We start from the raw sequence: 22,342 nt of genomic DNA on the forward strand, positions 1-22,342 counted from the left end.
GGGTGGCTCCTTACGCCGTTTGTGACCTACTAGTGGATCACAGAGGTAATGCAATTAGGTCACTGAAAAGTGTATGTAGTGGTCAATAATTAGATTAACTTACAAAAATGCTACCTTTTGTAATTTTGTGACACCAATGAAGAAATGGACATCAAATGCATCTACCGCACCATATGGTCTTTCAATTTGACTCAGGCCTTTTTTGACCTAACCACTCTCCAGAGATGTTCGGATCGTGTATGGATGTGTTAGCTGTCTGACCATCCACAGATGCTCTCTTTTTCCAATAAGGGAATTGTCTTTCCATATCTCCGTCTTTCTTGCACGCACACACACATGGGTTAGAATTTACTTTTGCTCCTGGAAATCTCTTCTTAAGGATATTAAACATATGCATGGAATACACACACATACCTGGTTTTATTCCATGATATCATTTTGGACCAGCTCTGCACGTGAAATCGCGCAAACCAGTGCAGTGAGTTGTTTTAAAAGTCAGATGTCATAAAATGTATTAAAATGTGTACAATTGTTCATCCTGTAAATGTTTCGGGACATCAGTGAAAAAAACACAATAAGGCATCAATAGAAATCCTTAATATTCTCCATTAAGTATGTGTTAATGCCCAACTGAGTTTGAAGTGACTTGATATTTTTTCACTGTGCTTTTCTGCTTTTATCTTACTTTAATCATTGGTGTTCCGGCCACGGAGAACGTTACGCTGGAGGAGAGGATGCCGTGTGATGGGAGGGGAGGAGAGTGTTTTATCGTGCCCTTTTCATGAGTGCTTCCGGCTCAAAGACAAAATACTGTAGAACAATTACATACTGTATTGTCCCCAAACCAGGTAATGATAAAGTAAATATTGTAGACCCATGGGTTACAGCATTCATAATTTACAAAGATTTCACATTATTAGTGGAATAAGAAGTCTTCTTGGCCTCTTGTTACGGCCTTTTCCCCACAACATCAGCAAATTATTGAGCATGCCCAAAACGTTGCAAAGTTCCAATTTTGAGGTATTCTGGTATATAATTGTGTGAGTTACGTGGCTCATGATGTCTGTCTGCTATAGTCGTTGTCAGGTGAGATGCTGGTCATGAAGATGCAGATACTGTATGTTATTTGCAGGACTCCTTTCCACAATCTTGTGTGTTTCGTAAAGTCTTAATCTTTGAAAGTTATTGCTACACAATGCTGTACTTTTTGAACTATGGGTCCCAAAGCATACCGTGATGCTAAAGGAAGAAGCGAAAACACGATAACCTTGGAAACAAAGCTTGAAATAATGAAGAAATACTAAGAAGGCACACACATTGTTACCGGTCCAAAGGAAATTGGTCATAAATTGACGATCGGGAAATAATTAAGAAAAAGGAGGTGTTTTAAGCTATCACATATTTTAAGGCAGGGGTCGTGAACTTATGGCATACATGGCTCTTTTCATGAGAATATCTGCCTCGAAGACAAAATGGAACATGCGCAATGATATACTGCATTGTTACATGCTAGGTCGAATGCAGCACGTGCAACATTGAATATTAACATGGTTCGCATATGTTATTATTATTGTATGATATTGTTTACTGTTTATTTTTTGGGACTTCAAGTGTGGGATGGATGTTTTGCTGGTGATGAGCAATAAATACTACAAGGTTCAATAACACAACAACCTGTCTGTTCTTCTCTATTCAAATTACTTAAATACTGCTCAGAAAACTTTAAATTCTTGGACATACAACAACTTCTTTTTAAAGTAACGGAAATAGTTACTTTCCCTAGTAACAAGTTACTTTTACTAAAGAGAAATTCAGTTACTTTTGGAGAAAGTAATGAGTAACTATAACTAATTAGTGTTTAAAGTAATGTGCCCAACACTGTCCCCCACATTGGTCTTTCCTCTAAAAACGTAACAATATTCCCACAAAAGATTTATTATTTCAATTAAATGTAATCTTGTTGAAAAACATATTAACCTGAGTTGTCAACATCAAGCCATCTCCTGTTTTCTCTTAACAGGGCCGCAGTAATGGATGCATTAGTTTGAGTGTGAGACGAAAGCGGAGAAAGCTCAATTGATTAAGCCCGCACTCCACATCCCGTTTTACCCTTCCAGGTCACTTTTAATGCCAGAAGTCGAGTTATGGTCGAATAAATCATGTGACAAATCCACCGTCACAAATGCCGTAACTGAAATTGTAAGCAAACTAAGTGCAACAGAGCCAGTAAAACGACTAATATTTGTCTTTTTCCCAGTGTGGAGTCTAGAGTGAATCATAATGAGCAATTTTTTTTTGGGGGGGTCACATTTTATTTCGCCCGGAAACAGTCGCGCTATTGTCACGGATTGCCTAAATTCCCCAAATGATTAAGCCGTTGAGTCATGCTCTGCATCACTGTCCTCATTTATGAGTCAGAGTGACCCACGTGCTAGTATTTGGCATTAACAACGGACCCTAATAGTCATGCTATGTGTGAGTGTCCGCAGTGTGTCAACCGACGTCCTGTGGACCCCAAAGCGCGCTAGCAGACTTTGTGAATGAAGCAGGAGGCCAAGCCGTGAGGCAGGATATCCCCTCTCTGTCTTAAATGTTTCCTCTGTTTCTCTGGCTCATGCACAAGATCCTTCCTCGCCATGTCCTCTTTGTCAGTCTCCTCGTCTGACTTTATTTAGTATCAGATTTTTTTTGTTGTGGATTTCCAGTATAACAGAAAATTAAGAGGCAAAAGGTAGGGAGCGTAAAGAAGACCAGAAATTACTGTGTTAATGGGGACCAGAGCCCCCTCGAAAATCCTGTTCATTTTTGGGGAGTCCCAACGGCACGCTTCAGTGGCCCAAACAAAATAAAAAGTGTTTTGCCAGCCATACGTTCAGCAAAGTCTGACTAAGGCAAAGGGATCTCCGCCACAACCATGCATTTCATTTTAGTTGAGCAAGGAAAGCACGCCACAGAATAACAGTACCTCTTTTCGGTCCTTGCTTGCAGTTATATGCAAACAAGGATAATGGATTGTGGTCTCACGTGTGCAGTTCAGCTTGTGGTGGACAGAATGGCAAAAAAGAGCCTGGCAAAATTGTTCTCTGCTTACACCCGCTCCCAGCAGTATGCAATTGGGTATAAGTTCATTGCATTTTTTTTAAACCAGAGAAGGATTACAGCAATTGACACTTTTCTGTTTTCTGCCCAATTGCCAGAAGTTTCTCTGAAATGGGAAATGGCAGCCACATTTTTCCATTTTCGCTCATTTTTGAAGGCCTACAACAAATTTAGCATTTTAGCCATATAGGCATAGGACACATCAAAAGAAAGCTTGAACCCTCATCTTTTTTCAGACAAAGTATGTTTCTAGTTTTACAGTTGGGTGGTAAACAATAGCAGAAAATCGTTAAGTTTCTTGAAAACGAGTTTGAATACTCATTTTCAAGAAAACTTTAGCGAAAAACTTTTTATGCTAAAAAGCTTAAAAAACTTAGTTTTGAAAAGATGCATTTCATGCAGAACTTTTACTTTAGTCCTTTTTTCATGTATATTTTTGATACCCACTATATCTAAACAGTGCTTTCCATAAACACGGGGGGACTTAGCTTGTAAAATGTATATTTTTTTGCAATAACACTGAACTTATGCATGAACTTTGCAAGAACTTCTCAGTCCCTGATGTTTCAGGTGACGTGATCTCATGATTTGACTGTCGTAACGATCGCAGACATGCACTAAGTGTATCCGAAGGCACTTTGTCATCTTTTTTCAAAAAGAATAAAGCTTTGAAGCGTTAACATTTTGTACTTTGTCTGCGCTTTTATCACCACACTGCGCCTACTCAGTGCCATACGGTGTCATATGGTGGATGCAAGAATGAAACTAGGCGCAAAGTGTTGACAAAGATCCGATCAAAGCCACTCCTGCCATCAAGGGTGATTTATTGTACCGATATACTTCCCAGAGGCTTATTACTAACGGAAGAGATGTGTCAAAGCCTTTAAAATAGTTAAATTAAAACAAAACAAAAACAACAAAAAAAACGTAAGTTAACGTTTCGGTACTCAGGGACAATGCTTCTGAGAACGTATTTATAAGTTATGGCACTTAATGAGTTAACTGCTAAGTCTACTTGTTTTTGTATGAGATTGAGAACTATCCCAAAGTCCGAGCCGATTTTCCAAGATTTTAGCCGGTGGTCAGCCCTCATTTTCCAAACAAACACAAATCTCCAAAACTCTGAATGTGTTGCGATAAGTGATGTATGCAAAGTCTACTAGAGTGCTGGCATCCGTCTGACACTCAAACTAAAATCTCTGATGTAAAACCAGATTTCTCAAATAAGTTGCACACCATGGCTTGTGTTTCGGGTTCGTGCATGATCGTGTGTGTGCACGCACTAAGTATAAAGACAGTAAATGTTTACGTCTGCTGAATATTAAAACGATTAGTCAGCAAATCCATAGAGAGCACTGCAACAAACAAGCAGCTGTAGTGGTCCAAACACCTTCAAAAAAAATTCTAAAATAAATAAACAGTATAAGTACATTTGCCACACAGTTACACCTTGTGCAGAGTGTCTCACATTTTACAAAGTGTAACGAGTTGTCATGGAAGGATAAGCACAAATGTACTGCAGCTATTAGGCTGAAATGACTTGGCTCTCCAAGCTTGGCTGCTAAAGGTCCTAACCTAGGGGTCAGCAACCAACTTATTGGATCAAATCAAAAGAACAAAAGCAAATTTGTCTGAAGCCGCAAAAAAATTAAAAGCCTTATAATCTCTCTCCTTTCTGAATATGTATTTTGTTTTCTCTTCCTTTGTTTTCGGTTTATGTAGCTCCCTCATTTGTCTCTATTTCTACATGTTTTTGTTTTGAGAAATTGTTTGACAACAATCAGGAAGCCTTCCACTACTTGTAATGCATAAAAAGAAGACAAAGGACAACAACAACGATAATGAATGCAAAACATCCTGTATATATCTTTATTGACTGTATTGGCCTGGTATCTTTATGACTCAGTTGGATGCAGCACATCTTGTGGAGAATGATGCACCACTTGACTACCTGTACTCTGTTGTAGGATTCCACCTCAAGTTTAAGTTAATTACAGTGTTGATGAAATATGGTATGTTTCATTTTTATTTTGAAGATTTGAAAAAAAAAATCAAATGGAACGTACCTAATGTACGAATAATCAGGGCAGCAAAAAGAGTGTAACAAAATACTGCATGCATTCATAAAATAAATAAAACAACAACCTTTTGAAAGGCTAATTAAAATCAAATTCATACAATTTCAGTTTGGATTCTGTGCAAATGGCACAAACAGCAGCACCATCCTCTTCTCTCTTTTGATTCCATATCAACACACCCATCCTCGGGCCTGGGCAACAAAACACACATAATATCCATAAGTGTCATTCAAAATATATACTAACAAAGATCAGAACTAACTTAATAGAAACAGTTACATTGCTACCAAAAAGTGCCTATGTCAGGATTCTTTTTGGACCTGTTTAATGTGAGTTTTGTGTTAAAAATTGGGGCTGCAGCGAGAGGTTAATTTATTTTGTGATGCTGCCCCTTTAAAGGGGCGGAGCTTGTTTTATGCTCGGCTCCAAGTTGGAGCCTCCAACACAGGAAACTCTACTCTACTTTACTCTACTCTATTCATCCATTCAAATTGAGATTTCTTGAAATGTGTTAACCAGAGAAAGTCCTCTCGGTTGATGTGCTTACTTATCAAGACAGCTCCGCCCCTCTCTTCACCCGAGTGTCCAGGACATGCGGCCGCAGGTCTGACGAAACGACGACAAAGTCGATCATCGAACTACGGCCTAGTGTATCCTGGTGCCAAGTGCACATATGGACACCCTTATGTCTGAACATGGTGTTCGTTATGGACAAACCATGACGGGCACAGAAGTCCAATAACAAAACACCACTCGGGTTCAGGTCAGGGGGGCCGTTCTTCCCAATCACGCCCCTCCAGGTCTCACTGTTATTGCCCACTTGAGCGTTGAAGTCTCCCAGCAATACGAGGGAGTCCCCAGGGGGCGCGCTCTCAAGCACACCCTCCAAGGACTCCAAGAAGGGTGGGTACCCTGAACCTCTTTTAGGTGCATAAGCACAAACAACAGACAGGACGCGTCCCCCCACCCGAAGGCGGAGGGAGGCTACCCTCTTGTCTACTGGGCTGAACCCCAACGTACAGGCGCTGAGCCGTGGAGCAATTAATATGCCCACACCGGCTCTGCGCCTCTCACCTCGGGCAACTTCAGAGTGGAAGAGAGTCCAACCCCTCTCGAGAAGACTGGTACCAGAGCCCAAGCCGTGTGTGGAGGTGAGTCCGACTATATCTAGTCGGAACTTCTCAACCTCACACACCAACTTGGGGTCCTTCCCTGCCAGAGAGGTAACATTCCATGTCCCAAAAGCCAGTTTCTGTAACCGGGGATCGTCGCGCCAAGGACCCCTCTCATGGCCGCTACCCAGCTCTCTGCGCACCTGACCCCTTTGGCCCCTCCTACATGTGGTGAGCCCTTGGCAAGAGAGTCCCACGTCGTCCCTTCGGGCTGTGAATACACTAACTAATTTTAATTTATACTCAGTAACATGTTAAGCCTGCGCATGAAGTTTTGAGGTGTCTGACAATCTCAACAAAATAAATAAACAGAAACAGAAAATGTTCTGTTTAAGAAATGTTTTAAATAAACAAAACAGCCATACCTATAAAGGTTACGGGCCAGAAAAATCAGTATGTCCACAGCATCAGGCTTTAATGCTGCTTTGTGAGAGCTCACGGTGTTAACACTTGTGGTTGCAGGTATACGCTGGTAGCGCCTTGCTAGCTGGTCGTTTGTTGCTCACTCGCCCGGTAGTGTTGAACGTTCGCCAGGACTGGTTTGGGACTGAATTGTCGTTCCTTCGGCTTATTCTAGCGGACGATAGGGTTTTAAATGGTGGAATAAGTTTGTTCTGTTGCCTGTCTTGGTTGGCTCATGTTGTCAGCATAGTTTGCAGTGCATGTCGTGCTTGTTTTTTTTTTTTTAATTACACTCCGATGTAACCAAAGTACCTCCAAACAATTGAAGACGAGGGGTCTCTTCTGTCTCCGACTCTTTCAGAATGCATTGAGCAGGTTTGCTGGATGGCCTGAGTCTTTCCTTTACGCAGATCAGTCTTCCTGGTCCTTTTGCACAAAAACAGTGCAAAGCATAATGTTTTTGCCTCCATGCGTCACAGTGGGTATGGGTATAGACGCTCATTTTGACTTTTCGTTCTTTCGTGAGCGGCTACTCCTTCGAAATGATTGTCTGGTCCTCGTAACCTTCTTCGTCTCCTAAATTTTGGTCTGGAACTTTTTTATTGTGTTTTTTATTGCATCAGCGCCCTAATTTTCTCCGGTGTTCGGGTGGTGTAGTTACAGATTAAATTTTTAGCATTTAGCGAAGGTTTTTATTATTTATTTTGGCAAAAATTATATGACGATAATTATCATTATCGTTTATTGCCCAGGCCTACCGAAATACTGCCCACTCTTCTTTATTTTGTCTTCTCAAATACACATCACCTATCTTCAAAGTTATCGGACAACCTCTTCCGTTTCCCTGCCGTTGTGACAACAAGCCAGTTTAAAACCAGCGCAAGTGCATGTGTGGGTGCTAGTGTCGATATTTCGGGCCATGCGTGTGATTTGCGTACTCTGTAGGCGAGGGTCTGTCTTTCCCTTTGTGTCACATTGATGAGACAAGTCCAAAGGAGCTCCCATCTAGAGATTCAGCAATGCTCCAATGTGTTCAACTACGATGTTTCATTCCACTGGACATCCCGTGTCCAGAAAACTACAGATATGAAAACCTATTCCCGAGTCCTCCCTTGAGCTGATTAGACCGAGAACCATAAACAGAAATAGCGTCCATTCCATTAGGGCTGGTAAAGATGGCATAGCATATTCTCTTTATTATACAACAAAATCAATAAAACTGTTTACAGGAAATGCTATGAAAGCAGTCTAGGTTAGAGCTCTTATTTGGATGTTCTCTACTATTAAATCCCGTAATGATTATAACTTATTGGAGGAAATTAAGGTCAATAGCGATACAACTACATTGGCTTGTTTATAAACATTATAAAAGTAGACATTGTTATTGGTAATATCAGGCCAAAAATCTGCTTTCCTGTTCATTTATCACCAGTTTGATGTGGTCGGGGTTAACGTTCCAAGTATTTTTTCCACAGAAACTCATCAAAGCTTGCTGTTATAAAAGTCATGCTGAATAACCAAATAATTTTCATTTTTTGACACTAAAAACTTTTAGTTGAATTAATTGAACCATCCTAATTCCATCCTAAAATGGTTAGCTTACAGTTGAACCGGTTGCTTAAATAAGAAATAACATCCTACAAGTTTTTGAATACTGGTAAAACTAGTTTGCGTCTGCTCAAAGGTCATTAACTTAACTCATACACAGAATACTCTCTGTACATCACAGATACTCTTCTACTAATAAATTCCCCGGATAAATTTGTTCTTTTTACTTGATTTACGGTGCCAGCACACTCAAACCAGAGAACTGCCTTCTGTTTCCTGGTTGCCGATTGGAACAATCCAAATGAATCGTGTATGTGTCTAGTTACAAACAAGTAACCCCGCATACATACATATACAGGGAGTGCAGAATTATTAGGCAAGTTGTATTTTTGAGGATTAATTTTATTATTGAACAACAACCATGTTCTTAATGAACCCAAACGTCTCATTAATATCAAAGCTGAATATTTTGGAAGTTGGAGTGGGGCTTTTTTAGTTTTAGCTATTTTAGGAGGATATCTGTGTGTGCAGGTGACTATTACTGTGCATAATTATTAGGCAACTTAACAAAAAACAAATGTATACCCATTTCAATTATTTATTTTCATCAGGGAAACCAATATAACAGCTCAACATTCACAAATATACATTTCTGACATTCAAAAACAAAACAAAAACAAATCAGTGACCAATATAGCCACCTTTCTTTGCAAGGACACTCAAAAGCCTGCCATCCATGGATTCTGTCAGTGCTTTGATCTGTTCACGATCAACATTGCGTGCAGCAGCAACCACAGCCTCCCAGACACTGTTCAGAGAGGTGTACTGTTTTCCCTCCTTGTAAATCTCACATTTGATGAGGGACCACAGGTTCTCTATGGGGTTCAGATCAGGTGAACAAGGAGGCCATGTCATTAGTTTTTCTTCTTTTAGACCCTTTCTTGCCAGCCACGCCGTGGAGTACTTGGATGCGTGTGATGGAGCGTTGTCCTGCATGAAAATCATGTTTTTCTTGAAGGATGCGGACTTCCTGTACCACTGCTTGAAGAAGGTGTCTTCCAGAAACTGGCAGTAGGACTGGGAGTTGAGCTTGAGTCCATCCTCAACCCGAAAAGGCCCCACAAGCTCATCTTTGATGATACCAGCCCATACCAGTACCCCACCTCCACCTTGCTGGCGTCTGAGGCGGACTGGAGCTCTCTGCCCTTTACCGATCCAGCCACGGGCCCATCCATCTGGCCCATCAAGACTCACTCTCATTTCATCAGTCCATAAAACCTTAGAAAAATCCGTCTTGAGATTTTTCTTGGCCCAGTCTTGACGTTTCAGCTTGTGTGTCTTGTTCAGTGGTGGTCGTTTTTCAGCCTTTCTTACCTTGGCCATGTCTCTGAGTATTGCACACCTTGTGCTTTTGGGCACTCCAGTGATGTTGCAGCTCTGAAATATGTCAAAACTGGTGGCAAGTGGCATCTTGGCAGCTGTACGCTTGACTTTTCTCAGTTCACGGGCAGTTATTTTGCGCCTTGGTTTTTCTACACGCTTCTTGCGACCCTGTTGACTATTTTGAATGTAACGCTTGATTGTTCGATGATCACGCTTCAGAAGCTTGGCAATTTTAAGAGTGCTGCATCCCTCTGCAAGATATCTCACTATTTTTGACTTTTCAGAGCCTGTCAAGTCCCTCTTCTGACCCATTTTGCCAAAGGAAAGGAAGTTGCCTAATAATTATGCACACCTGATATAGGGTGTTGATGTCATTAGACCACACCCCTTCTCATTACAGAGATGCACATCACCTGATATGCTTAATTGGTAGTAGGCTTTCGAGCCTATACAGCTTGGAGTAAGACAACATGCATAAAGAGGATGATGTGGTCAAAATACTCATTTGCCTAATAATTCTGCACTCCCTGTACACCGTTTGCAAGATATATGATAGATGTGATCACTCCATTGCTATGTCCCGTCTGTGTACAAGTTTGCCTGAGGCCTGACCTTACACCATATGCCGTATTTTCATAACTATTAGGTCCACATGAAAGTCTTAGATTTTCTTCAAATTCTGTGGCGCAACTCTATCGTGCAGTGCGCCCTGTGTGTGAGATGTAAAGCGGCTGATGTAGCTGAGGACACGATGAGGCTGTTTAAGGGTTGCACTACAGAACCTAATGCTCAATTCTGTTTTTTGGGTGAAAGCAATTGTTTTTGTGGGATCAATTCCATCTAAATGCGACCTGTATGCGATCTACTGTGACTTGTACGCCTTTCCTGTGTGAATGCCACAAGTGACCCGCATGCAGGACAGGTGACATCACACGCAATGAGTCCATTGTTTGCGAAAGTAGTCATGAATGCTAAGGCCGTAGTGTATCTAACAATTTGAAAGGTATTGTGCCACCAGAGACTGATCAGAGATCTTCCCAGATATATTAATTAAATCCAAAACCTCACTTTCCCTCCATTGAATGCTTTCCGCCGTGGTGTGGTAATTTCTACGCTACGTGAAAGAGCATGGAAACCGAGCAGCCGCGATAGAATTGAAGATTAATGAATTGATGGTTCGCAAGTGGAGGAAGCTGAAGACTCAAGCAGTGGATCATCGGCCAAGGCACAACAGTAGAAAAATACTTTACAGACCCCAATGTGCCTATTGGTACGGGGCTCTTTTTAAAAAAAAAATGTATATCCATGTGTTTTACTTTGTAATCAGTACTTATATAAACCACAACCAAAGTTGTCTTTGTTGTTGTAAGGCGACCGCAGCAGAGGGCACCCGTGCCCAATAATCAGGTGCGCCCTATGTATGTGTTAAATATAGAAATAGATCCAGCTACGGAGACTGCGCTTTTTAACACAGTGCGCTCTATGGTCATTAAAATATGGCATACCGTATTTTCCGCACTAAAAGGAACAGCGAATTATAAGGGGCACCCCAAAATAGCCTCTATTATGTATATTTTTCATTTTTCATATAAGGCGCACTTGACTATAATGAACAATGAATTAAAACTACAGTAAGAGCTTCCGTATTTATTTTTGTATAACGGTTATGCATTTTATACACTTATGGAATCGCTGACCAAAAACGCAAACTTTGCAATACAATAGAAATCAAACCTAAAACCACTAGACCGTCAGCTATACAGGTGACAATTGAAAAGGAATTCAATTTTACCTAATTATCACACTATTTTAAGTTACTGTATTTTTAGTTAAGAATTTTTTGACGAACATTTCGGTGGATCTGATCCTGTATCAAACTTTTCGTTTAATTATTTTTATCAGGACAACTTTAGGTTTTCTCCTTTCCTTAACATTTGTCTCTGGTACTGTGAGTAAAGGTGTTGTGATAATGAGGTAAAAGCTAATGCAATTTCATGTGTTATTTACAGTATTTCACAATAGTGAGTACACCCCTCACATTTCTGCGGAGATTTCATAATAATGTTAAATAGTTGGGAATGTCATAGTTTGGGGCAAACTCAAGATAGTACTGTGGAATACTTGAGTCGAGAATGATCCCTTCCCTCCAGAAACTGGGTCGCAGGGTAATGTTCCAACCTGACAATGACTCCAAATAAACTTCTAAGATGATCAAGGCTTTTGTAAAAAGGCTAAGGGTAAATGAAATGAAATGAAATGATCTGCATTTCTATAGCGCTTTTCAAGTCGATGACTTCCCAAAGCGCTTTACATTGTGCTTCACATTTCCCAATAGCGGCCGTAATCTGTGAAGCCATGTAAGGCGCTAACCTGCTTATTGGGGGTATTGGGGGTTCAGTGTCTTACCCAAGGACACTTCGGCATGTAACACGAACAAGCCGGGATTCGAACTGGGATCCCTTAATCCTAAAACGATCGCTCTACCTCCTGAGCTACTGCCGCCCCAAAGGGGATGAACTGGCCAAGCATGTCTCCAGATCCAAATCCTTTAGATTAGAACATCTTTGTGGCATCCTCAAGCAGAAGGTGGAGAGGCACAAGATCTTGAATATGTCAAACTCAGTCATTTTGTCATGGAGGAGTGGAAGAGCATTCCAGTGGCAGTTTGTAAAGGTCTGATGAAATCCATGGCCAGGAGGATTAAAGAGGTTCTGCAAAATCATGTTGGGCACACAAACTTTTGAACTTCATGAACTTTTACTTAAAGGTGTACTCACGTTTGTTCCAAGGGTTTAGCTACTAATGGCTGTATTTTGAGTTTAATGAGGGGAAAAATAAATTAACACTGCTATATAAGCTTTTAACAGTCGACCTTTCATTGTGTCAAAGCGATGTTTCTCCAGTGTTGTTCAATTAAACATTATTATGAAATAGCTGCAGAAATGTGAGGGGTGTACTCACTTTTGTGACATACTGTGGTGGTCCAGTGGTTAAAATTTGGCGCTCTCAGTGCCGTGACCCGGGCTCGATTCCTGTTGCATACTATGTTTTACAATTCTGGTCAGCGATGTGTTTCGATTATTCAGTCATCGTACAAATACGGTAGTAAGCCGTAAAACCTCATTTATTTATGCACATAAATAAATACCTCATTTGTTCCCAATTTTATCCACCAGTATTTTCCAGTATGTAAAGTATATTTGGTAATAAGGCGCACTTTTACATTTCTGGCCAATTTGTTTTTTTTTTTCTGTGTGCGCTACAGTCCGCAAAATACAGTAGTTGGAGATAAGTAGAGATAAATGTGTAGCATTTTGGTCCTGGGGGGAGAAAATAAAGCTAAAAAGTCCCGGCGGAATCAACCAATACACGTGAACAAGTTAGTTGGCAATCTGCGTGGATCATTCCTTTCTGTAGTACATGTCCAGAGTGCTTTGCGGCATCAAAGGAAGGCAAACTCGATAGCTTAGTAATGCACTCAAGTAAACAAAATGTTTTATTCCTTTCGTATATACAGTATGGTTCGCAGTTTGTGAAAATTCCCCAGTGTTTCTGAAACAGATCAACCACGGAAATAGAGGGAATCCTGTATTTGACATTTCCGACTCCTGGAGACTATTCTAGGCTCATTAAAGCTAAATAATTTTGAAAAGAAAACTACTGGTATCTGGTTATTGCAAGGAACTGAAAGAAATAATAATGGTTTAATTAAAAAAATAAAGAAGAAAGGGAGGGATGGATAACTCAGCCAGTGGGAGTAGGTCGAGGCAGAGAGAGAAAGAGAGAAGTGAGGGGAGCAGAGGACAAAGTAAAAGGCGGATGAATGAGCCAGCGGGGGTAGGTTTAGCAAACCGGCATGCGCGGCACAAGCAGGGGGCGGGAGTTTAAAGGGGGAGTGTTACCAGCGTTGTGAAGGCTTCTCCTGTCATTCGGCTGGTGCCTGCCTCACGAGCAGGGTTGGATGCAAAATAGGGAGAAAGTGGCAGTGCAGAAACAAGGTGTCGTGTTTTCTTTCCGCGGCTCCATTGTCATCTGTGTTATGGGAGGAGTTGCCATGTAACGCTGGGTGCAGATCGTTGGATTGGGAAATGTGAGTAATGAAAACTGCCACTGCTCGTTGGTATTGATACGTTTGACGTTTTCAACCGAGCGTCTATCTGACGTGTGCAGCATGTTTTCATAGGGGCAGCAGGTTAAGAGGCTTTGTTTATTGTCTCCTTCCATTTTTCACATTCATTCTGGTCTGCTGCTGTATATATCAGAGCATGCCCCTGTTGTTTGGCTTTCTACAGGAGGGATGCTGGAGGCTACTGAGGCTAACATTAGCATGATAGCAAAGCCTAGGGACCTTGACCCCAGGACACCTGCTGTTTCCAGCCAGGATTCTTCATCCCAGTCCATGGCCTCAAGGAAGCCCTCAGCTAAGCCATCCTCGCTACCACAGGGACCCCCACGTCCCTCCAGGCCAGAACTAAAGGTCTACCGCCCAATGACCGGGTCCAGTCCGATCCCAGTCTCTAATGTATCCAAGCTACGCAAGCAGCGATCACTGAGCAACTTGGCTGTGCTCACGGATGCTGAGAAAAAGCTGCACCTGTACCAGAGTCCCAGGTGGAATGACGATTCCGGACAGCTCAGTTTTGGCACCAGCAAAGTAGGGCAGGTTATGGCTGGTCCGCCAGCAGGTGGTAAAACCTCACTGTCCAGGACCCTTTCAAAGTCAGAACAGTCCCTCTTTCAAGGAAAAGCCAAACAATTCAACTCCCAAGCCACCACAACACATTTTGGCAAGGTGAGCAGGATCCCAGCCCCTTGGAAACCACGGGGACCTTATGCCGAAGTCAAACCCATTAGTAAGACCTCTGAAGAAGGTCAGAGTCTAAGACCTGACCTTGGTGAGCATCCAGTTAAGGCTCATGGAGCTGGTGGTATTGGAGATAAAGTCATAAAACATGAAGAGAAAGTAAGATCTGTTTCCCTCTCCAATGAGGACAAGAAAGAAAGTAAGGTCCTGGAAGCACAAGACAATAAGTCCTTTTTGAAGGTGGACCCAGACTTGGTGGTGACAGTTCTAGGCGACCTGGAGCAGCTGCTGTTCAGCCAAATCCTTGGTGAGTACGTCTTTTTCTAGGCTTGCTTTGCATTTGGTCAAGCATGACACAAAAATCCCACAATGGTATCCATCCAAGCATCAAATGTTCTAAAAACCTAGTCAAACTATTCATAAAAACGTTATTTGCTTTCTATTTAGCGTTTGAGCGACTCTACCCAGATCTCATGACATAGTGGCATACTGATTAATTATGTGTCTGCATTCCAAACCGTTTTTTCATGGTTAACGCGATTGGGACTAGCAGGGAGTAGGCGTTGTCAGTTGGTAAATACATTGTCAGCATAATGAGTCAGGCAACATATTTAGACTTAACCCCTCCCTCTCCATCCTTAAGTCTGACCTCCAACCTCCTCCTTTATGTCCATTGATCTCCAGGCTAGGGACAGATGGTCAACATCTACCCATTGCCTCTTACACTGATACTCCCGACTCCATTCATAAGCCATTATAGGTCATTTTTCATTTTTTATGGGTGATAGAAGATACGTTCAGCTTTACTTTTGCCTTTAAAAAGCCTTATTCAAACACTGTTGGATTCTGTGATGGACTTATCTCCTATCATGTCCATTTCCTTTGAGGCTTGCAGCTAATTGGTTACAGGCTCAATTGCTATGTCATATAGAAGGATACATTATACAGCACACAGCTCCTTTCCTTTCATCACTCCACTCTCTCCTTTGCCTGTTTTGAATTTGACGCTTCCTGTTCTGTCTTATTTCTTGCTAAATGTTAATTTTGACTTGACCCGATCTTATAAGCCTTGTCCTGTTGGCTTCTGGCATTGAAATGGGTTCTGTCTCTTTACGTGACAGCTAGCTATATGCAATGTGACAATGTCCTTTCAAGATGACCCTTTAGCAATGGGTAAGGATAATGTGGGGTCTGGTCAAGACGTGTTAACTGAAAACATAACGTATTTTTCAACTGGCGATGTTTTTGTTCGTTTTAATCAATATTTTCAATTGGTTTTATGAGTTCAACCAAATATTGGAAAGTGGTTAGAATAAGCAAATATTTAGCAAAATCATCTGATGTATTCTTCATGTTATATTCTACTAAAAGTAATTTAAAAAATCAACTTCAAAACCAGCTCAGTGGCTTTATGGTAACTGGGTGGTCAGGGTTTCAATCCCCGTCAGAGTCATCGCAAAGACTTACAAAGAAATAGTCTCAGAATAAAGGGTTGAAATTTCCAGTGGTTGTCACACAATTACGTGTACCAAAAAATAAACAAATTAACCCCTCAAAAAGAAGATGCCGCATCTCAAAGGGTTATCATTAAAAGCAATAAATGCTTACAAAAACAACATATACTTTAAAACAAGCAAAATTATTTGTCCATGGAAACAATTATTTTCCCATGAAAATATGTCTTTTAACTATGAATATTCCAGATATCATTTGAAGAATATAGCTATAGTGCACCCATTTGTCTCTCTGTAAAACCTGGATTTGCTGTTGCATGTTTTGATTTTCTCTCGTTTAAATTATTGTAATTCCCTCCTCTAACTCTGCAAAAATAATATTTTATGCGTGCATCCGTTGTAAAATTCAGCATCACATGTGCCAACAGTGCCTTGGAGGTGGAATCACATTACACCAGTTTTAAGACCGCTGTATTGGCTCCATGTGCATCTTAGAATTGATTTGGAGATACATTTGCCAGTTTTTTAAGTGGCTTAAGGGTCTTGGGCCATCTTATCAGTCTTTTTGCTGGTTAGTCTGCACCATTCTCATCGTGTTGTATGATTTGAATTAAACCATTTAAAGTCTACAGACAACAAGATATTCAGAAATGTAAGTTGGTTGTGCAAATTATCTACTTTTTCACAAATTTATTGCCATTTGTCAGGCTACCAACAGCCAATCAGTGCACCAGAATAGAAGTCTTGGTTTCAGATCAGGGGATGTTGTAAATGTGGCCATTGCAGTCCTTTGAGACATTTAGTGATAAAGGGCGATAGAAATAAATGTGACTTGACTTGACAAGTCAGAGGGCACAGTTGATATGTTCAATATCCAAAGCCTAAAAGTGTCAGCCAGCCAATTGTGGCTAACCCTATAAAGGGAAAAGATTCAAGATTAGTGTCCATTTTTTGTAATCGAGCCGATAAGTGATTAAGAGATTTTTTTTTTCTGTTAATTGGATATAGAGAATTACTGAAATTGATTTGAAGTCTGCGCACAAGAGCTATCGTCTTTCGAGAACTTATCTTGCAGCATGAAATTTAAAATCTTGAGGCGCTGGTGTACCCATTATATTTATTAGAATATAGGCAAATAAAATGTATTGGAGACAGCTGCGTTGCCTATAAGTTGAAAAGCTCCTCAGATGTCTTCCTGTAATGACACCTCCGGGTCTCATCCAGCACTCTTAATGAGGTCTGTGTGTGAGAGGGAGCAATCACTCAAGCATCGGGCTTTCTCAGCATGAGAGGATCTTTTTTAAGACCCGGCAAGCACAGAGCTAAGACTTTGCATCAAGATAATGAAAAGATTCAACCTCCATTGCACTAATCACAGATCTAGGATCCTGGAAATGGCCATCGACTATAAAATGTATTACATGTTAAAAGCTCGAAAGACATCTGTTTGAATTGAGATTTGGGTTCACGGGGAGTTAAACCCCATGCAGCGCGGATACTGTAGATTTAAGTTAAGGATCCCACGTGTCATTTTTACAAGTGTAATTTCACTGACTACATTTGCATGGAATAATCTGATTGGAAACAGATAATTCGATTCATAGAGCAATCCAAATTAATCATTAACATGCCTGGAGACAAACAAATAACCCTGTATACAAGGTGTTCACGAGAATTATAATCCCTTGCTACCTTGCGCTTTGTACTTAGCAGCCTTGGTGCAATATTTAAAAAATATTCCGCGGTCATTTATCCAAAATGCAAATTGCTGCGAACCATTATCCCCATTCGACTCTGAGAACAGATTTGTGTCAAAATATTCTGAATGAGGTGAAACTGTACTCGCACAAGTAATGTGATTCCTCGAATGCATATACATGTGATCAATCCGAAAATGAAAGGACTTACCCAACCATTGCAATTGAAATAACCACAGTCAGACTAAGACCTTATTTAGATTATTATGTGCATTTACATGACTTTCTATAATTGGGACTCGGGCAATGCGCGATCAACCAAAATGTAATTGACATTGCGATTGTGTAATTGCAAGACACTGCAGTTTTTTTACACATTCACACAGTTTTTATACGCAGAAACCTTGACAAAATTGCCCAGAAGAGGGCCTCTTCACTTAAGTTTAAGCCCTTAAACAATCTTGTAAAATTCACCTAAAATCCCAATTTCAAGTAAATTGAATGCTGTTGTTGAACCGTTTTGTCCCCAACTGAAATCACTACAAGTGCTACTAACATTGAGTAATCTAAGTTGAAACACACAGTAATAGAGGGTTTGCATTCTTTTTCTTTTTCTTTTTTTTTTTAAATCACATGCTTGCAGATGACTTCTGGTCCGCATTTTAGTTGGAAAACAGCTGAGATAATACTATGAAGCCTTACCTTGTCCCAGGTCAAAGTTGGTCATAAACTGAAAAACTAATCATTAGTCTCATCTCATCTCAATAGCTACACCGCTTATCCTCAGTAGGGTCGCGGGGGTGCTGGAGCCCATCCCAGCAATCATCAGGCAGTGGGCAGGGGACACTCTGAACTGGTTGCCAGCCAATCGCAGGGCACACTGGGACAGACAACTCACTCGCTCATTCACACCTAGGGACAATTTGGACCGGTCAATTCACCTGAAATGCATGTTTTTAGAATGTGGGAGGAAACCGGAGTGCCCGGAGGAAACCCACTCAAGCACGGGGAGAACATACAAACTCCGCACAGGAAGTCTGGAGCTGGATTTGAACCCACGCAGGAGGTTGCCAAGACATGAACTGTGCCGCCGTGCTACCCTAATCATTAGTATTTTACACATTTTTCCAAGGGTATGTCTAGGTGTTTCCAAAAGTGGCCATTTGGAGACTCCAAAAGGACCAGCGACTGGTTACAACATACAGACACCTTTTTGCTTCTCCACAGTCTGACGGCCTGCCGTTAACAGGTCAAAGCATGTCACTAATATTAACCCTTTTATGCATAAGTAGGATCTAAAATGACCCCATAGGATGGTATTCTTCAAGATCGTTAAAAAATAAAACAAAGTTGGAATATTGTCATATTGCAGGTATTCCTCATAAAACATGTTTATGAGACAATGCCAATAATGTGTTTATTTTTTTCTCCACTAATTTTTGAGCCCACTCATTAGTATGTGTACTGATAGGTCATACATCCAAGTGTTAAGTACTCACACCCAAAAAAAAGCTAGCACAGAAAATGCACTTTTCTTTCAAAATCGAAAATCGCATTGAAATTGCAGTACTGGTCTGTAAAATTGCAATTAGCTTTTTTTTTTCCCTAAATCGTGCAGCCCTACGGGCAATATTCGTTTGAGATCGGATTATTGCTGGTTCGTAAACGTACCCGGTGTCATTTTACATGTTCCATTTTATTGTTGAATGAGCGCAGGACGCATGAACTGACCACAGTTACAGTAAAGGACAATAAAGCATCCTTAAAGGTCGTCTTGAATACCAATGTGCTTGTTATTTTACCATGTGACCACGAGTGTGAATGCAGGCATGTTTGTGCACGCAATAGTCTCTACAGAACCCTTGGCAGTTGTCTAGAGAACAATGAATGCTTTTTCAAAAAAACAAGTATGACAAAACAAATTCATTGTGTGCCACAAAAAGTCTGGTCATATGTCCTTGTCTCTTAAGTAGGCGCCACTTTTTATTACTTTTCATGCATACTTAGCCTCCCTTATTCCGCTTGTATCGCTGAGTCTCTCTTTGCCGTACTCGACATTCCAGGCATGGCCACATTGAAGAGGTAACCACACCACAAAAAACAAAAGCTGGGAACTTGAATGATTTTGTCTGACAAATGAGCAGATGTTTGTTAATGGTGGGAATATAGCAACTTGGATTTTTTTTTAAGAATTAACGCAATCCGAAACCATTGTAACCAACCAATATGGTTGCAAGAATCATTACATAAATAATTGCTTCAAGTGGTTATACATCATGCTCTTTTTTTATGCGTATTGGAATGTGTCACGGTGATTCTCTATGGGTATGAATGTTGGAGCTGTTGGGTCGTTGCTGTCTTCTTTTCATGCCCCCACCTCATTATATTAGAGCGCTTCTTGTTTTTGTGTCAGCTTTTTGCATTAATGCATGATTAGATGTAAGGAAATTACCTTGGGATCACAAAATGAAAAAGACAGTTGACCCCCAGATAAGACAGTACCGTATTTTCCGCACTATAAGGCGCACCTAAAAGCCTTTATTTTTTTCAAAGGTTGACCATGCGCCTTATAATACAGTGCGCCTTATATATGGATCAATATTAATTCGCAAAGTCTTGCAACAAAAGCAAGCAGCCGACCAGATTCTCCCCTGAATGCGAAGTCGTCCGCGGTGTACGCTGGGATTTATATACTGGCGTTTCATTTCCTAACCAATGTGTCAATCATCATTTGAATCAGTCACTATTGGCTAAAGTTATTCGGAGGTAAAGGGGGCGGATCCTTTTTATCATTTACAGGCTCGCATAGGCTAAAGGGGCGAAACAAAGCCTGCAATTGGCTAAAAAAGATGAATGTGAATCACACAGTTGGGTTGCACTACGGCATAGAGAAAACATGTTTTACTATTCTGTATTTGTAAATATTTTACTCTCCTGGATTTACTACACTCACGGTTGTAAGAAGACCGTGGTTACGTATCATTAATGAACGTGAAAGCTGCAAGAGAATTTAGGTGAGCTATGCGGATTTATATTTTCCCGGTATCTTGTTTTAGAACGATCTTGTTGTTTTTGTGATGAGTCTATTTTAAACTAAATTCAATTCAAAGTGTTTATTGTCATATGCACAGTAAAGAGCCCCGTTTCCCTGCACGATAAAATTCGTACTTTGCTGTCCACACAATTGCCAGCAAAAAATAAAATGGAAACTAAGAAATGTTTGTTTGGTGACATCGTACAGACACTGTTTCCGTACGTGTCTGAGACACGTATTTGCTTCTTGGCAAGCTTTCGGAATGTTAAGGGGGTAATAAGTTTGACTGAACTATCTGACTGTTTTGTCGACGTTCCCATTGTAGCGCCTTATAATCCAGTGCGCCTTATGTATGGAAAACATAGGACCAAAAACTATTTTTTGGGGGTGCGCCCTATAACCCGGTGCGCCTTATAGTGCGGAAAATACGGTATATATTATATATATATATATATATATATATATATATATATATGTATAACACAACATTCCCACGCGGAGCTTGCATGTTCTCCCCCTGCCAACATAGGTTTCCTCCGGGCACTACAGTTTTCTCCCAAATTCCAAATAACATGCATGTTAGGTTAATTGGCCAGTCTAAATTGTCCTTAGGAGTGGTTGTACGTCTCTGCTTGCCCTGCGACTGACAAGAAACCAGTTCAGGGTGTCTCCTGCCTATGGTCTAAAGATAGGTGGGATGGGCTCCAGCACCCCTGCAACCCAAGTGAGGTTAAGTTGTGCAGATGAATGATGGATATGATTCCTACTTTGTGGAAATTCACTTGTTATGGGTGGTTATGGAACGGCTTAACCAGGAAAACAGGGAATACTGTATTTTGAACATTATAATTGGTCAATATAATCAACTTTTAAATTCAAATACAATGACAAAACGTTAACAGACTTTTAAGTGATGTTCATTTGTAAGTAAACTTGTAAGAAACTGCAGCGTGCTTGTTTCCTGGGTCACTTGTCTCTCCTGTCCATTAGCAAGATACAAACTCCCAAAGGCAGACTAATGGTTATGGCCTCGCGGCGGATGTCTTAGTGCAGTAGTGCTGAGTCCGTTCTTGACTCTGTCCAGTCACTCAGAATATAGGGCACCTGATTTGCTTGATATGGATGAAGATGTGATCATTTTGCCCCCTTCTTTTTGATCCTCTTCCTTTTCTAGTCCATGTGTCAATATATATAGATATAGATATAGATAGATATAGATATATATATATATATATATATATATATATATATATAGAGAGAGAGAGAGAGAGAGAGAGAGAGAGAGAGAGAGAGAGAGAGAGAGAGAGAGAGAGAGAGAGAGAGAGAGAGAGAGAGAGTGATTGATTGATTGATTGATTGATTGATTGATAGTCGCAACAATCTTCTTTACGTATGCAACATTGATCCAAATGATGGATTGGTGTTGTTGAGATTTGCTGAAGCTAGACTAGAAAAAGAAAATCCAGCATTTATTCCAAGCACAGTACAGTGGTTATAAAGTACTTTTTGTCTACTCATGGAAAGTAACCTACAGGAAACAAAAAACTAAACAGGACAGGCAGTTTGATTTGCTCCATCGAAATAAAGTCTAAGAATGGATTTTTGTGTAATGGAGGAGTTCAAATTAAGGTAAATACATTCAAGCTTCATCCAATTACTACTACTCCCCTT

The 22,342-nt window shown here is 40.7% G+C and overlaps 1 protein-coding gene across 2 annotated transcripts in view; it reads left to right on the forward strand.

Annotated features, from left to right (window-relative positions):
* The window catches only part of LOC148370451 (myosin-binding protein H-like), a 195,285-nt gene that overhangs the window by 15,588 nt on the left and 157,355 nt on the right, over positions 1-22,342 (forward strand). Inside the window, exons 1-2 of one of the 2 annotated variants that reach the window (XM_088332980.1) lie at positions 13,638-13,772; positions 13,975-14,793. In XM_088332980.1, the coding sequence (XP_088189106.1) occupies positions 13,980-14,793 (814 nt within the window). In that variant the 5' untranslated portion in view covers positions 13,638-13,772; positions 13,975-13,979. Of the gene's footprint in view, positions 1-13,637; positions 13,773-13,974; positions 14,794-22,342 lie in introns of those variants that run through there. The other variant, XM_088332979.1, reaches the window with a different exon arrangement.

Source organism: Urocampus carinirostris, chromosome 3, assembly GCF_059441175.1.
Source record: "Urocampus carinirostris isolate Australia breed hairy pipefish chromosome 3, RoL_Ucar_1.0, whole genome shotgun sequence".
Lineage (NCBI taxonomy): Eukaryota > Metazoa > Chordata > Actinopteri > Syngnathiformes > Syngnathidae > Urocampus > Urocampus carinirostris.